Source organism: Chrysemys picta, chromosome 7 (assembly GCF_011386835.1).
Source record: "Chrysemys picta bellii isolate R12L10 chromosome 7, ASM1138683v2, whole genome shotgun sequence".
Lineage (NCBI taxonomy): Eukaryota > Metazoa > Chordata > Testudines > Emydidae > Chrysemys > Chrysemys picta.
Window position 1 is genome coordinate 17,906,957 of NC_088797.1, and position 17,571 is coordinate 17,924,527.

At 43.8% G+C, this 17,571-nt stretch overlaps 1 protein-coding gene across 4 annotated transcripts in view; it reads right to left on the minus strand.

Annotated features, from left to right (window-relative positions):
- Positions 1–2,687: 2,687 nt before the first annotated feature.
- SRGAP3 (SLIT-ROBO Rho GTPase activating protein 3) overlaps positions 2,688–17,571 on the minus strand; it is a 220,478-nt gene continuing 205,594 nt past the window's right edge. For all 4 annotated transcript variants that reach the window (XM_005288493.5, XM_005288492.5, XM_065550842.1 and 1 more), the window contains 4 exons: positions 14,464–14,644; positions 10,599–10,748; positions 9,872–10,199; positions 2,688–7,014 (listed from right to left, as the gene is read on the minus strand). In XM_005288493.5, coding sequence (XP_005288550.1) covers positions 6,598–7,014; positions 9,872–10,199; positions 10,599–10,748; positions 14,464–14,644 — 1,076 coding nt within the window. In that variant the 3' untranslated portion in view covers positions 2,688–6,597. The remainder of the gene's footprint in view (positions 7,015–9,871; positions 10,200–10,598; positions 10,749–14,463; positions 14,645–17,571) is intronic.

Below are 17,571 nucleotides of genomic sequence, written 5' to 3' on the forward strand. Positions count from 1 at the left end.
GAGGCTCAAAGCAAGACTTTAAATCCGATTCGTCCCTGCTATGCACTTTGCACAGGTGTAGATGGCCTTGAAAAATGGGCATAAAAACACTACCAAGTTACCATGGTTTTGCCTTCACGTTGCGTGCACCCTGCAGACGACACCACAAAGTACATCAGGGCTGAAAAGAAACAAGCTCCTAATCTTTTGAGATCTAGTTATCAACAAAAAATGTATTGGACAATCTTGAACTGTAAACAGTGCAGAGATGTATGAATGGACATAACAGATGTGTGAAAACAAATAAGTTGGGAGCAGTGGGATCCAAAGAGAATTCCAGAGGGTGATGAACTTCAGCCTCTGGAAAGTTCACTCTGGGAAATTTGGAAAGGAAGTTCAGTCTGGCAAGATTTCCGAGGTATCAGAAAAGCAGATTTAGTAATTGCATGAACATGCTCATCAGTTGCTAGCCCAGGATCTCCGGTCCTTGTGGGATAATCCTTGTATTTACTGTGACTTAATACAGAGGAACAAAAAAGTACATATTAAACTGGAGATCTAAGCATGAGGTGTCAAGATAATTAATAGTATAAAACGTGTTAAGACATAAATCCTGAGCTTGCATTATACTTTACTTTGCTGTTCGGGACCTTCCGTTTGCATAAAGCTGCAAGCTGCCAGCACCTAGGCAAATATAGTCCATCTGAACAAGAACAACTTGTGTTGCTCTGTCTAGCACCCTCTACTGGCCAACTCAGAGTGATGGTAACACCACTTAGAAGGAAACCACATCCGTATCTTCTGTTGCTGCACAATGGCCACAGCATTATGGGATGCTTGAGCGGGAACAGGAACTTCTTCATCTAGGGATTGATACCAGACACCTCAGTCTTTGGTTTCTTGCTGGGGGCGGGGAGCTCCTTTTTATGCTTATTTTCTTTTGCCTAAATTGCAAAATTTCCATTAATTATAATTAAGAGTAGAGGCATTGGTTCCACTTGCCTGGGTGCCATTTGAGTTAGTTCCATTCTACCTATCTCAACTTCCCCTGCAGGTTCAAATGGATGTCATATTTCCCATCACTTATTGGCATAACTAAGTGTCATGTTACTGTGTACTTCAAACAGCTGCCATGTTCCTCCCCAGAAATGGCTGCATTTCAATGGGAGTTTCACTTTTAGTTTTTAAATGGTTTGGGAAGGAAAGATGCGGCAGACGTGCGGAACAGCCCTATTCATGGTAAGTTCTCTTTCTATTTCTCAGCCTGGAGGGGGAGGAAGAGCATTTTAACAAACTGATTTTTGGTTCTAATGCCATCGGCTTCAGTACAGTGAACTCCTGACTTACACTAACTAAGCAAGAGGAGAACCAGGCCATTTATGTTGGATATGAACAAATGTTAAATGTAATTTTAGAAATACACATGATAGCTTAGTTAGGACAGATCTGCAGCTGATACAAATCAGCAGTGCTTCATTCACATCAGTGGAGATATGCCAGTTTACACCAGCTGAGATTCTGGCACAAATGTTTCTTCTCTTTGCATTTTACCCACGTGCCACGGACTAAAGGAGGCTGTTTCATCTCCTCTTTCAACAGCTAGTCTTGCCAGAGAAAAATGCCACTTTAAACATTTTAGGCCTCAATCACTGACATCAGTCGAATTCTATCTGGGAGGGATAGACCTTTAATTTTAAATACAAGCAGAAAATTAATTGTTACCCCATGTGCTGACTGGGACAGTCCCACAGTCTGTTCTTGTACTGATGACTGGCTAGTCACCAGTGGCTCATTGCTAATTAGCCATTACTTAGGTCTAGCCCCAAACAGCCCTGTTCAATGGTATTCATAACAGTGCTGTTTGAGACAATATTCCTGGCCAACGTTCCATGCTACTGCAGCGATGGCATTCCGTCAGTGCAAGCGCCTGGCTTGCACACTGGCCGCTATCTGTCTGCTCAGTAGGACTCTGAGTTAATTTAGCCAGCTGGGCTCATCTTTGCTGCCAAACACAGTAAAGTGGCAGCAGTTTTCAGTTCTAGTCTTTCCTTCTCCTCGCAACACAAACAATTCACGCACCCAGCCTCTCATTTATTTTCCAACCATAAGATAGCAACCCCTCTTCTGTATTCTTAGTCCATGAGCTCAACTCACCCCAAATGGTGTTCGGGTTCAGTCCTGAAGACATGGTAGTGGGCTATCAATTTTTCGGAACCAAATGGCTAACTCAAGAGCAATACCCCTAAAGAGAAAGCCTCTTTAATACAATAATGAATACACTGTAAATTAATATACACCATGAACACACAATCATTCATGGCAAGACCATCTTCTCTGCTCCTTTAAATCCCTTCTCAAGGCTTACTTCTGCTACGAAGAAACCTGTCATCAGGTCGGAAGGGGAAGGGTGAAAATGAAAAACAAAAAGTATATTTGTACATAAGTTATATTTATTTTTGTGTTTTCCCTCCCAGCTTTATAAGTCGGTTGTCTTCAAAGATTTCAAACTCATTGCCCATCTTGGGTTTTGTGCAGTGCTCAGCACACGGGCCCAGTCCTCACTGAGGTCTTTGGACACTACCGTAACATCCTTGTTGTTTGTTACTAATGTATCAAATAAATGCCTAGTAAGGCATATATGCCCAGAGGATAGTCATTTCCCCCAGCACAATGTTTATATTCCAGGTGTTTTGAAATCATGACTAATATTTGAGAAAAGTTAAGCAGTTTTATTCAACAGGATGAGTCCACATCCAACCAGTGGCTTGATCTACATGGCATCATCAGCATACATGACAGAGGATCCAATCAGACATTCTAACCAAATGGCATTTTATCATACATTACAGAGACAATATCCATAGGAGGGACAACAATCATTATACAAGGCAGTTTCTAAGGTTTTCTGGCATGAACAAAAAACAGCCACTCCAAAGCAGATCAGAATCAGGAGGTCTACTGACATATTGTGAAAACTGCAACACTGCTAGTAAATAATACAGTCCAGGATTTACAAAAAGAATCTATCAGGTATACTTCAGTCTAAGGAAGAAAAGTGCACTGTCATTATCATTAAAGGGACTGGCACAATTACAATGGTCGCTTAGGAGCATCTATACAGAACTAATATCAGCGTGGGTGCAATTGCTTTAAAGTCGCCACCGTTAAATGCATCAATGGGTCAACAGAAAGACCGCTTCACTGAGCCACTGGGGAGACAGGCCAAAGGAATGGCTACACTGGTGACTACCTACTCCTGGGAGTTAACAGAAGTAGTTTTGATAGAGCAAAAGCAGGTTATTTCGTGGAGGAGGCAAAGACTCAGAGCAACTGAGAGCTGATTCGAGACTTTTGAATTTGTTCTGCACAGCAGAGAATCATCTTCTCCTTAAAGAGCGCCCTTTCCTGGCCCATCCTAGAGACTTGGGCTCTGATGATGTCTCCATATTATAATCAAATGGGTGGAACGGTTTTCATTTGAAACAAGAGAAAATGATTCAGGTGAGCATGTCCAGCAGCTGCTCTGACCAATTTGTAAACTGTAAATTTCACAGTACCCTTAAGTGAACAGAACTGAGATCATATTGAAGGCTACAGTCTATAGAAGTACAAATGATCAAGATTAAGTTACTCAAAACCTATGAGTAGATTCCAGTTATGATGCTTGTACAGCACAATGCAGGTGGTTTAATTTTGTGCTGAGCTGAACTACAGAAAAATACATATTTTTTAATTTACAGTAGTTGCCCCAAACTGCATTTTGACTGCAATATTAAAAAGGCATCATTTTTTCTTTAAATTTAATAAAATGTCTTTTTTAAAGGACTTGAAAAGCAATACACCCACAGCACAATATAATGGTACATAAGAAATCATGATCTGTATACAGCTCCAAGTACATTAATTCCAAGCATTTGTTCCGGTGCTCAAAAGGCACTTAAAGATAAGAAAACAAGCATTTAAAAAAGCAAAAATAAAAGGCAATAATTTAATGCAAAAGACACTGGAATTTGTACCATATCTTTTAAAGAGGGGGGAGGAAAATAAAGATAGTTTTGCTATTAAGTCATTGTTAAAAATATATATATAAAAAAAGTCAGACTACCAAAATGAATGTTCTCCAGGAACTAAGTGGAAAAAATTACTGGCAATGATTATACAACAATTGTGCCAAATGGGGGCTTTTTCACTCTCCCTAAAAGCACATTTGCTGGTTCATTACTAGAACAGACTGACAGACCGTTTGAACATCTGCTGCCCATAATGACAAAGGCAATGACCTCAGGGTTAGGAAAGGGGGAGGGGAAATCATGATGAAAAATAATCATCAATATGAAGTAATTGTGGTAATTACAAATGTCAACAATGTTAATAGACACGTACGTAAACACCATTTCCTCTTGTAATACTATATTGAGGAACAATAGAATCACTACATACAGTACTTTCCCCCACACACACACTGTACACTGAAGGTTAGGTTTGTGTTTTTGTTTTTATTTTATTATTTTTTACATTGAGCTATCTACTAAGTGCAAAGATTTGGTGAGTGGCATTGGCTTTCATCTAATTTTAACCTATTTTCTTTTTACAGTTTACATTTTAACAGTTACTTTCCAGCATTTAAGCAAGTACAGCAATATATAACAGACTAGAACAGGCAAGAGACAGTTAAGAGAAGAGGATATGTGGAAGTGAAACATGCTTGTGCACTGGACACAGAATAAGAACGAACACCTAATCAGTTCCATTGGATTTGTGTTAAGATTCCTCTATATCCAGTCAAGTAAATGTTACCTTGCACAAACCATAGGGCTTTCCATTGTTTTATGCACATGGATAAGTTATGGATTGGACTCCCAAATGAGAGGTGCTAACATGATAAGATTCAAAGGGCTAGATCACCCCATTGGTCTTTTCCATATGTACATTCTCTGACAGAAATATTGGATTGTTCACCTGGAGACGTGAAGGATTCTGCATTCGGTGGTGGCTCTGAGGTGTCGGATAGAAAAGCAAAAGAACTTAAAAAACATGCGATGGGATGCTGAAAGAAGCTGAATGTTAATCTTAACTCCCAACAAGGCAGCAAGGTTTGTTCACTTATTTTGCTCAATGAGAGCTACTACAGCAGAAATCAGATTAAGGGAAAGGAATTAAGGTGTGAAAAACGCTAGTACAGCATCTGTGCGGAGTTTGAGTGAGACTCATCAAGACCTGTTTCACGTTCGGATGACATATGATTGTATGGAAAAAAAACAAAATTAAACCGCAGGTCAATTCTATGAAAAGCTGGTCAAGAAATAAAACAAAAAAGAAAAAAGAAACATGGAGTGTCTTGTATTCAGCAATTAGAGAAGAGACTTAGTTATCAGACAAAAAGTATCATGCAACCCCTATTTCTTTCTGCATATTTTTTCTCTAGGTTAAATGTTCAGAGGAAAAATAAAATACAACTTCTTTTGCATAAACTCAAACTTCTGTATTATATAGTACAGTACAGAAAGTGCAAAATATCACCCCATCAGATCAGTTATGCGTCTGATATGGTCAAATATGGCTCATGCTTTTCATGCAAGAAGACAATCTGAATCAAAACCCTTGTGTACTGCTGTGCAACTTTAAATAAAGGAATGTTATCTTTTCAAAGCCTCCTTGCCTGTTTAGTCCCAATTTGTTAAGATGTCATTAGTTAATAAAAGGCCAGGGGAGAAGGGGAAATGAAACATTTCAATACTTTATAAGTTAGCCTATTTATTTTTTACCACAGGTCTCTTACTAGTCCTTGTTGGTTTGGAAATCTTCAAGACAACCCAAGTTTTGTGGTTTCTTTTTGTACACACCTAACACTGTGCTATGTCGTGGAGTAGATATTTATACACTTTATCCCTATATATGAACTAAAGGAATAAAATGTTTCATTTGGCCATATCATATTCTGTACAACCTACTGGCTGGGTAACAGCCGCAAGATTCAGAGGTGAAACGAAGAAATCTTAGGACTGAATGCAAAGAAAAAGAAATCCACCCAGCTTGCTGAGAACGGTCACTAGATGCATTTCAGTTTCTTCTCTGTAGGCCAATAGTTGAGCAAAAAACAGCGTGTCTTCTCTTCTTTTTAAATGCCAACTACTGCAGAATAGAAATTCCAGGATTGATCTTGTATTGCTTGATGCTCAGTTGCTCCACACACGCACGCGCACACACAAGTATTCTCAAAAAAATTAAAATCAACCAAAACTCTAGAGAGGAAATTTCAGGGCAAGTTTCTGAGGTAAATCTAAAAAAAAAAAAAAGTATTGAACTTTGTACACTTTATATATACTTCTACACAGATTGTATATTCTCCAGTGACAATACGCAGGACAGCCATCTTATTCTGCCATACAGTTTTACTGAAATCTTGGTAAAATACTTCTGCATGGATGTGTGTATCTATAATGGAATCGTTAGGCCTCAGGCCTACGCACTGGTTTCCCTACTGAAGTTTTCTTCAGAGCGTAATTTTTCTGTCTTTTCCTTTTAAAGAACGAGACTGCAGAGTTGCGATTTCCATCCAAAAAATATCCAGATATTGACTTTTTTCCACCCCTCAACTAAGAATCCCTTTCTGCAGAGCTACATGGTGCCTGATTTATCCGAGGAGCTATTGGGGTAAATCTTCTCTGTAGGCGTCACTGCAGGACTGCCCATTCCTGAACTGCTACTACTGCTTGATCGGTGTTGAACCACTGGTCTGACGGGTCTCATGGGTGGAGGCCTAAGTTGAGCCCCAGCAAGCCGGGCTGAGAGAGCTGGTTTAAAAGTAGTCATCATTTCAGTGGTGGAGCTACTGCTGCGTCTCATGGCGGCATCAGGGTCTCGGATCATGATGGTGTGAAGTGGGCTGGCAGGTTCTGAGTTGACAGAGCCCCCCTGAGGAGTTTTCATTGGCTCCAGGGTGTCAAGGACGACATCAGGGGCCTGCTTCACAGTGTTCTGTCTCTCGAGCTCACGCAGCTCATTCAGAGCGGTGCTCATGGTCTTCTCGATGTCCTGTCAATGCGATAAGCAAAAGTGTCATCAGCATCCCTGCATTTTAGCATTACTTGGGCTTTCCTGCACATCACTCTGCCGTCCGGTGGAGCTTTAACCCTGGCTCAGCATCAGTGCAGTTGTTTTCTGCCTCCCGATGGCCATATGCCCTTAAATCCTGAGAACTGCCGAGCTTCTGCAACTGCACTGACATGAGTTGCTGGTGCTCACCACCTCTCATGAGCTGGCCTCTAAAGGAGGAGCTGGCTCTGAGAGGAGATGTAAAACCCAGGTCCCGACCACTGGTAGGCACCATGCATCTTTGAAATCCTGCACCTTTGACATCAATGGGAGTTCTGGCAATGATTTCAAAGGCAGAAAGTCCTAAATGCCCCATAATACCATGTGCAGTTAGCCCTCAGAATCTAGTGAAATTCCAGGTGGGGGGAATTAATTTTTGCCTACCTCCCCTATGCAGTTTGTTTGATACAACATTTTTCTCCACTCTCTGACCTAAGTTATCTTGCAGTGTTGTTGTGTCTCTCAGCAGCTACCACGCTCTACTCTAGAGATGGCTGCATTTCACTGATGGAAGACATATCCCTTGCTGTCTCTACTTTTACAGATGTGTGGTAAGTCTTAATTATCTAATGTTTGTAAAGTGTTTTGTGATCTTTGGATAGTGTTCAAGTATTATCATCGAAAAGAGGGAGTCAAAAGGTCACTATCAGCCAGGTTAGGACCCAGCTAGGTTTTGTTAAATATAAAAGATTTACAAAATTAGCAATATTTTCACAGGGCCAGATCCTCAGCTGGTGTAAACTGATATTGCTCCATTGATTTTGTTGGAATTACTGATTTATACCAGTTGAGGATCTGGCCCGTGATTTTAAAAAAAGACTAAGAAAACCATTTTATATTTTGGTCTGTTCTTAGTTGTGATCTATCCAGCCCCCCAGCAGTGTTTGCAACTCAGGTGCCACTACCATGAGCTGGTGCATGAAAAGCAGAGTGTGAAACTGACAGAGGCAGATTGGTTGCCCAGTGCAAACAAACAGCAATGCAGGAAGTAAACAAAGAAAATCCAGTGGTGGAAGAGGAAATGAGACTGTAATAATTCTTTAAATATACTGGTCTTTTTTAGCTGGACTTTTTAGCTTGCCAGGACCAGCAAACAAACAACTAGAAATATTCCCAGGCTGAAAATACACCAGCACACGCCCATGTGACCTCAGTGGGAAAATGCTGGTAGGAGAGAGCAGCCCTGAACTGTTCTAACTTACTCCAGAGGCTGAACTGGGCTCTGGGGAGTGCAAAGGTGGCACGAGGCACAGCTGAGTCAGACCCCAGAGCATGTACGTGGAAGGCTCTGCTTTTCACTTAAGCTACCGCAGGCTATAGAAGTTATTTCTTTCTCACCAATGTTCTCGCCGCTGGCATTTCTTCCTACATTGGGAATAATAGGCTCAAGTAGGAAAGGGCCAGTTCTCATGGTAGTGATTTGTGAAGCATCGAACAAAGAGCTCTCCCTGGCATACGCGGGATAATAACGTTTTACATGGTTCACTGCTTTGAATGGTGAACTGGACCAGCTGCCTGGAATACAAAAAGAGTCCCTATTTTCCTGAGAAAAAGCAGGTCTGGAATAATGGTATTTACAACAAATCCATTATTGAGAACAAAAATATGGCATATACCTTTAAAAATAAAGCAGACACATGACTTAGGCTTGGTGTAGCAAAAGTGTCATAGTAACAATGAGCAATAAAGGAACAACACGCCCGCATCAGGCAACAGCCCCCACAGAAGAGACTGAGGTGTGAAAAGCTCAAGCAGCGCTACATCAAAACCAAACAGCTACACAAAATCTCTGGGCAGCCCAACCACCAACCTGCACCGAGGGAGGAGGCAGAGTCCAGAGAAAGAAAATGCTCCCCCACTCACACCGTCCGGCCAATTCTTCTGAAAGACTGCCCAGCATGCCAACTTCCTTGAATCCAAAGGCACAATGTGCTTGGCGTTCCACCGCCTTGCAGTGTGTGCCATCACTGACACCTGTGTAAAGCAGAGGTAAACTCCGGATTCTCTACTCTCAGTGGAGAATGGCACAGTTTTACACCTACTTTCACAGGAGTCAATAGCTACACAAGGTGCAAGGCGGCATCAGGACCTCTGTGGTCATGTTTGGATCACAAATAACACTCTCTGATCTTGTATGTATCTGTGTATCAGTGACCCACGATAGACCCCAAAGCACCTTGCAATTTTGTGCCCTGACTCTGGTATGAATTCTGTGAGGTAGAGTTGCCACTGTTGTGAGTTGGGTCTGCAGCTGAAGGACCTTAGCTTCTGATTTCAACAGGTCTCACGGGCTACGTGTAGCCTGGTTGGTTCTTGGATGAGAGGCATCCGTTAAAAATTAAGAGTACTTCAGGATGCGTTGCTGGTAAATTAGGAAGCAGTAATGAATCAATAGTGAACCCACTGTGCAACATACTGCTAGGGGGCACTGTGTCGCTGGAGAGACCATTTTTTGGATTAGACATAAAATGGGAGGTCCTGGCCACATATGGTTACTAACAAACCTAAGGTGTGTTTTCCAAAAGCAGGGATGTTAGCCCTGGTAACTCGACCAAATTCTTAATGGGGTAATTAAGTTCTGTCTCTTTAAATCCCCCCTGAAGTTCTAAATAGAGATAGTATTCCTCTTTACTTCCTGTCCATGAACAACCACCATATTTCTTCCCACAGGTGGCTGCAATTCAGTGGTTGGTGAAGAGATTCCTCTAGATAATTGTAAAGGGCTTTGAGGTGAAAGGCTCTTTGTACTGTATCTCCAGTCTCCGCAGCACACAGAGCCATCTCGCAGCCCTCTTACCTCCGCAAGTGCTTCCGCTTCCAGGGATTTCTGATCTCCAAGACTGCTGTGCCGAGTAGACCCACAGGTCGATCTCAGTGGGTGGCCATCAGACAAGGCCTTCCTGTCTGGATAATTGATGCTGCCAGCGCTGCCAAACGTGGCCATTCTGCGCTTCTCAGGGCTCTCAATCCTGCCTCTGTTGAGTGGTATTTTGTGGGGGCTGCTAGGACATGCTGCTGCTCGAGGAGGGGTGTCTATACCAGGACCCATCCCCCTTGGAGGGCTATGAGTGTCCCCTCCACTCCGACGACGAGGGATGGCTGCGCCATCAGATCTCAACCTTACTCTGCAAAGAATTCATTGAAAGGAAATTAAATTGGATCATTATCTGGCATTTCAGATTTGATTGCATGCTGCAAAATCCCCAGTGGATCAGCTCTAAAAGCCCATATCAAGTCAAAACACAGATCTTTCACCATGAGAAAACCCAGCCAACAGGGGTGCTACAAATTTTGGAGAGTGCCAAGAAGTGGCAACCATAATATTTTGGAGGCTGTTTGGATTGATGGATCTATTTGGCTCCCTTCTAGTTTAAATATGGCATAAATGGTACAAGTTGTTCTCTGGTTCTTACTGAATCGTGACATTCTAATTATCCTACCCTAAATGGTGTGCCACAATCGATTTGTCTTTCACAGTTCAAGGCCACCCGTACTTTCATACCAAAGTGGATCAATTGCCCTACCGGCCCATTACTCCCCCAAATCCATAGTCTGGAATATGATCAGTCGGAGACTGGATGTCATTCTTTGATGAGGCTTTATCATCCAACAAGGGTCCACTGCTTGCCTCGCTGTCTGCCTTCTGACTCAAACTGTCAGAGAATGCATCATCCCTATGAAAAAAATGAAACTCTGTATCAGGCAGGCAGATAACTGAGTGCCTCACACATGAAAGAAGAGTGTGGCCTCTTAGCATTTTCATGCCTTTGGAATCCTAATGCATCCACTCCAACCAGGGAGGAAAATAACATTCATTAGCACCCAACAAGGAGAGAGTGGGGTCTAGTGGAAGAAAAGGAGGCCGGGAATCACAACTCATGAGTCCTAATGTTGGTTCTGCCACTGATTCATTGTGTCACCTGGGGCAAGTCCCTAAACTAGAAGTGGCCCCAGCCGAAATCTTGGCCTGAACACCCTCAAACCAGATCCAAAATTAACTATACCCGAGCCCCAGATCCAAACTCCCCTGAAATTAGGGAAAGTTTGACACTAAGCTTCATGGCTCAGGTCTATCTCTGCAAACCTCCCTGTGCTTCAGTTTACCCATTTATAATGCAATCCTAGGTACAGTACCTATTCCACAGGGTAATAGTGAGACATAATGAGTGAATGTTTGTCAGGGGCGCTTGGATCCTTGGATTAATGGCCAACTCGATGCAGTGTAAGCCTCAAAGATACAAGTCAATGGTGCAGTGCCAACTGACCCCTGCCGAGGACCTAACAGCGAGTTTGGACTGCTCAACTCTGTTCTTTTATGAAGCCAATGACTGATGTGTTTCAACCCTCTTGGAGCTTTACTAATTATTTAGGTGCTGTTGTATTCTTGAACAAGAAGCAGCATCCGAGCCAGTAACAGGAGAAAGGTACACGTGACCAGCTAGAATCTTGGCAAGGAGACAAAAAATAAATGCAGCACGTGGCTCGGTTCAGTTATCGGCCACCCCATGGAAGGTACAAATATCTTCACACTAGTTACTTATGAAACTAGGGGTACATCTATACTTACCTCCGGGTTCGGCGGTAAGCAATCGATCTTCTGGGATCGATTTATCGCCGGTACTCCTGCTCTGCGAGAGGAGTAAGTGGAGTCGACGGGGGAGCCTGCCTGCCGCGTGTGGACCCGCGGTAAGTACCTTGTAGTTCGAACTAAGGTACTTCGACTTCAGCTACGTTATTCACGTAGCTGAAGTTGCGTATCTTAGTTCGAACTGGGGGGTTAGTGTGGACCAGCCCTTTGAAGCAGTGTTGGGGAGCGGACAGGCAGCCTAATTGCTCTGGTAGGCAGAAGAGCGTTTCATGGTAAGAAACGCAAACCCTCAGATGTGTGCTTTCCTGAAAGGCTCAGCTGGTAACAGGACATGAGCAGAGGCCCCATGTCTTTCACATCTTTGGCCATCAGGAGCTGAGGGTACAGTGGAAGGCTGAAACTTGGAGCTTGGGACAAGGTCCCTGGATGTTCTGCGTCCCTCTGAAATTTCTGACCATTTATGGCCTGATCCAAAGTCAATTAAGCTGGTGGAAAGACTTCAACAGGCTTGGGGACAGGCTAACAGCAAATGCTCTTTTGTTTCCTCTGCCACCAGGGGAGCTCTGTATGTAACATGCCTTTGGTGTCTGGATTAGCTTCTTCCCTAAAATTTCCCACCCAGCTCCATTGTTCTACTGTACAATGGCTGCTAGCACTTTAACTACGGTGTCATCTAAACCAGTGGTTCTCAAAGCCGGTCCGCCGCTTGTTCAGGGAAAGCCCCTGGCGGTCCGGGCCGGTTTGTTTACCTGCCGCGTCTGCAGGTTCGGCCGATCGCGGCTCCCATTGGCTGTGGTTCGCCGCTCCAGGACAATGGGGGCTGCAGGAAGTGGCGTGGGCCGAGGGATGTGCTCACCACCGCTTCCCACCACCCCCATTAGCCTGGAGCGGCGAACCGCGGCCAGTGGGAGCCGCGATCGGCCGAACCTGCGGACGCAGCAGGTAAACAAACCATCCTGGCCCACCAGAGGATTTCCCTGAACAAGCGGTGGACCAGCTTTGAGAATCACTGATCTAAACACCTCCTGTATCCAGAGCCCAGTCCCCATGTAAGTTAGAGCAGTCATTGTGGCTTTTTCTCAGATGCCTATCGCCACTCTGTGGTCTCAATAACTGGAGCATGCACGCACCCTCTTGCCTCTGACATACCCCTGTGCCAGGGTATCCAAGGAGGGGCTGGCAAAAAACTGCCTGCACCTGCTCTATGCTGCGCAGGTAACACCTGTGCACCAGGGGAATTCCCAGCTCAGAGAATCTGACAGGAGTGGTGCAAAGGGGCTGGAACAAGGTCGAGAATTGGACTGGTTTTAGCTTAACGTTTAATCATCACTTGAAAGCGGGGGAGTGGGAGGGCGTCAGATTAAAACAAAAGAGCGTGATGAAGGCTGTGCAAGTTGCAGAAAGGCCTGTGCACCTGAGGGACTGCCAATCCCTCCTGGGAGAAATAAGCACCCTGGCTATCCTCTATGGTCCGATGCTGTGAAGTGCTGAGAATCTTCAACTCCCACTGCAGTCACATTGCAAAAGGAACCCAGCACCGGCCAGGACTGTGCCCCAAGTTTCTGATAAAGGCCCCAAGGAGCCCATCCTTGCAAATCCTGCCCATCTTATTTCTTGGAGAGGAAATGGCCTGCAAGGGTTGTCCACATTCAGATTTGTTTCAGTTTTTACAGCAAAAAATAAATGTCAGTCGATGGACAAAAATGCTGTAGATATTTACTAGGATTTTTTTTCAGGCTTCATCCCATTTCAGACCCCACAGAGCGTATCTATGCTGGGAGCAGATTTAATTGTAAAAATCAGCTCCATCATGTACATGGTTACATATCCTGATTTGTATTTATTATGCTGTGCAGATGAATTAGCCCCCAATACTGTCTGGTTAATCGTTCACCTAATGAAAAAAAAGTGCTCTAATTTATTATTCAAAGAATTATTGGATGGAAAATAATGCAACAGTGTATGTCAGAAATTGTCCGTCGATATTGCTGGCTCAGCTCTTTCACGCATGTATTCAATAATACAGTGCTGAAAGAGACACACAGTGGATTAATAATTGCCACTCAAGCAAAGAACAAAGGTAAGAAGAGAAAATTTATTTGCAGTCAAAGATGGGAAGAATTCTTAAAACAAATAAAAGGACATTTTCAAAAGTTGCCAAGTGACTTACGAGCCTCCCAAGTCCCATTTTCAAAAGTGACTTGGGCACTTAGGAGCGGTGCATTGACTTTCAATGCGACTTGGGCTCCTAAATGCCAGAGTTACTTTTAAAAATGGGAATGAGATGTTTCTGAAAATTTTGCAGTAAACTCCCAAAGCAAATTAAGGGGAGAAAAAACCCCACTACAGTTCATCCAGTGAGTGAAGATTACAAATTTCTTGCTTAAGAGGCCTGGATTAATGGTTAGAACACAGGACCAGGAGCCAGGAATTCCTGAGATCTAATTCTGGCTCCAACACTAGACCCCTCTGCCTCAGTTTCACCGTCTGTATAAGCTTGACACCCACTCACCTGCATCATCTATGCCCGTATTTTGGGCACTTAAATAAATGGGCAGATTTTCAAGAGAGTGCAGATCCAATGGCTCACACTGAAGTCAACAGGACTTTGTTTCTTTCACAAACAGCTTAAATCCCGGCTTTTGGAAATCAGGGATGTGCAGGCACCCCACAAGCGCTCAGTGAAGTGCACAGCACTTTTGAAAAACCAGGCCACTCATATAGGTGGCTAAATAAGGCTGAAGAAGCCTACGTGTAAACACAATTTTGACATTCTTGCCCCACTTGAACTGCCCACTCACATGTCTTGTACAACTATGTACTGATGTGGTATGAGACCATCCACACCGTTATGGCGCCCTTCCCACCAGTCCTCCGATGCACGATGGTACAAGAGGAGTGAAGCTCCTTTCTTAAAGGAGAGCTCTCGCAGGGACCGGCCAATGTAGTCAAACTTCGCTATTGCTTCAATCTGTTCCACTTCTGGAAGAGAAAGAGAAAACAAAGCAAATATAGGCATGTTGTCCTCAGAAATCACCTGAGCCCCATTAGATGCCTCTCACCCACAAGACATTGATACTACTCTCCATGCTCCATGCAACACTTTCTACTAAGTACTGTCCATCCTTCTAGGATTGCTAAATTCTCATTGGTTTCCCAGACTACCACGCAAGAGGAGAGCAAGAAAAGCTACAAAGCAAATGGGAATGAATGAAAATTTCATTGCATGTAAGTGATGTTCCCAGCTGTGCCACCATATTTATTCATGGCCACCCATATTTATAAAGTCATTTCTTTTGGTTATGGATTCCGGTTCTTCCTAGGTGGGGGACAATGTAAATTACACTCACATCCTGGGATCAAATCACCACTTGGCTACTGCTTCAGATTAGATTTCACCCCCTCTTCTTTATTCTGGAGGCAGTTTGGTCTGAATTATTAATGGGTAGCAAATACTCTCAGAGGATTCCCATCGGGAAAGTGAATCCAAAACCTGAGCTATGCTGATACCCACCATCCATCATCAAATCATTTCTCTAGACTCCCCCACTACTCTGCCACACCCCACCCCTTCCAATCTGAGCGCCGCCATTCACCAGATATTTCAGAATCAGCATCTACAGGCCAGATTTTCAAAAGAGCTCAGCTGCCATCACAGCACCAAAATTAAGCGGCCAGGTTTCCAAAACGTGCAGCAGTCAGGGCACTGAGCCATTTTGAAAATCTGGCCACAGAGTGTCTCAATGGGAGGGGCTGGGTGCGGAGCACTGAAAAGCTGCCTTTTCTTTAGGTGCCTGACAAGTAGCAGCGCTCTTTCGAAAATCTGGTTCCAATTGTGGATGCTGAGCACTTGGAAAAAAATCAGACCAGCAACTCTCCTGAAAAGCTGGTTTTGCAATAGCAAGGCAGAGACGACATCCCCTCAGGATTGTGAGCGTGCTACAGTGCACGACTTAAATGCAAATTATTGGATTTAGGCAGCAGTGTGCACCACGCTGCCCACTATCACGGCCATCCGTGGGTGCCAGTGAAAACAGTTTATGTAGCTTGGTTTTCTTAGACCCTGCCTCTTGTTTTCAAGCCGTACCTGCAGTGCAGAAAAATGGGGACCGACAGGGGCAGCAGCAAAGCTAAATAGGGCAAATTAACCTTGATCTTTCATATCTGCCCCATTCTCATTAGACTATGGAAACTTCCTTCATTCCATCTGCTGCCTCTTTGAATTGCAGGCTCAGCACCTGCTGGTAATCAGGATCCGACCTACCCTTCCGCTTAGAAACTAAGTATGAATGAGGCGGGCAGTGCTAGGGAGGGGGAATCTGCAAGATATTGACAAACTCCCCAATCTTCTCTCTCTTGTGACACAGTACACCATTGTTTGAGATGTTCCTTTGTGCTAGATCGGTCACCCTAAGATACATATTTTCACTCAGTACAAATGATGTGACATTTGGGGCTATTACGGGAGGGGAGGCAGATCGATGGAGGAAGCTCACTGGAGAAACATAATAGGAGAGGCTATCAGAGGAGCTTTCAGAGCCCTGATAAAATATTGAGCTTCTCAGCAGGGAGTGTGCATGGGGGTAAAGAGAGAGACAGAGTATGTAAATTCATAAAATAAAGCCGCTCTTCTTCTCCACACTTGCATCACAGTTAATCACCCGGAAACTCCAATCAGAACTATTAATGTGACCATCCAAGCATAAAATTGGCTAAATGGCAGCTTGCTCTCCTTCACCTTTGAGTCATGTTAGATCCCGCTTGCTGCTTACACTGAAAAACGTAGAGTGTCTTTTTCGTTAAAGACCCATTTTCAATCATCTGAATGATCATCTCCTTCCCACCCCTTGTGCCATCTTTTTACAGACCACCAATTAGGGCCACTTATGCCATTTCCACATCAAGTGTCAGAAAGGCATTGGGGTTTTTTTTACAGCAGTAGAAGAAATCAATGGAAACAACAGCAATAAAGAAAGTAGACAACAGGTGTGCATAGCAGTGCATCATGCAGATTTTCAAGTGCCCCTTCACTCTGCAGAGTAACTCAATTAAAAAGGCATCTGGGGTTCTGGCTTCATCATCCCTCAATAATCCCAAGACAAATTTGTTCAGTTTACAATTATTTTTCCAAAAAGCCACAGCTGCAAATGCAACCTGGATATGGAAAGCAAACTGGGCTCTTTCTGGTTTGTGCATCACAACTAGAAATGAAAGGTTCTGCCCTTGTTATCTACGCTGGTTGTAGAGATTTTACTGAGGGCATAACTAGGCCCCGCATGTAGAATTTAGTTAACAAGTCTGTTGCCAGAACAGAATCCAGCACCTCCTGCCATAGCTTCCTCAGCTCCATAGGTCTGAAAGGAGTCAGACGAAGTTCAGGTTATTCGTGTCATGAAAGAAAGCAGACCTGACTGTGAATAAACAGAGGGTGCCTAAGAACGGCACCATTTTGGCTAAGGTTTCTGTTCAGTGTAGGGCCACCGGGTGAGTGACTTCCCATTGATTCCAGTAGGCTTTGGATCAGTCCCTTGAAATTCATTACTCTTCCTTTGGTATGCGCAATAACGTGGAGGTGAAAGGAAAGGGGGTCCCAAATACAACGGGCCCTCCCCGCTGTACTTGTCGGTTACTTTCACACAGCAAGTCTCTTGCTCTTTTCCCCACCACTCACACCCATTAGGTGGCGATTGTATTGTAAAAACAGTGGCCAAAAGCCAGCCAGGTCACCTCAATTCCAAATTCAAAAGAGAAGAGCTCACTGTCGGGATTAACGGGAGTATAAGGGGCAGTTCTGAATGCACTGTTTTAAAGCTCTCAATAGTGCAGAATGAAACTGAAATGTAGCCAGTGGCCTCCTGCACTGCTCCCCGTGGTCTATGTTGATTAGATCCCTCTAAAGAAGTGTTCAT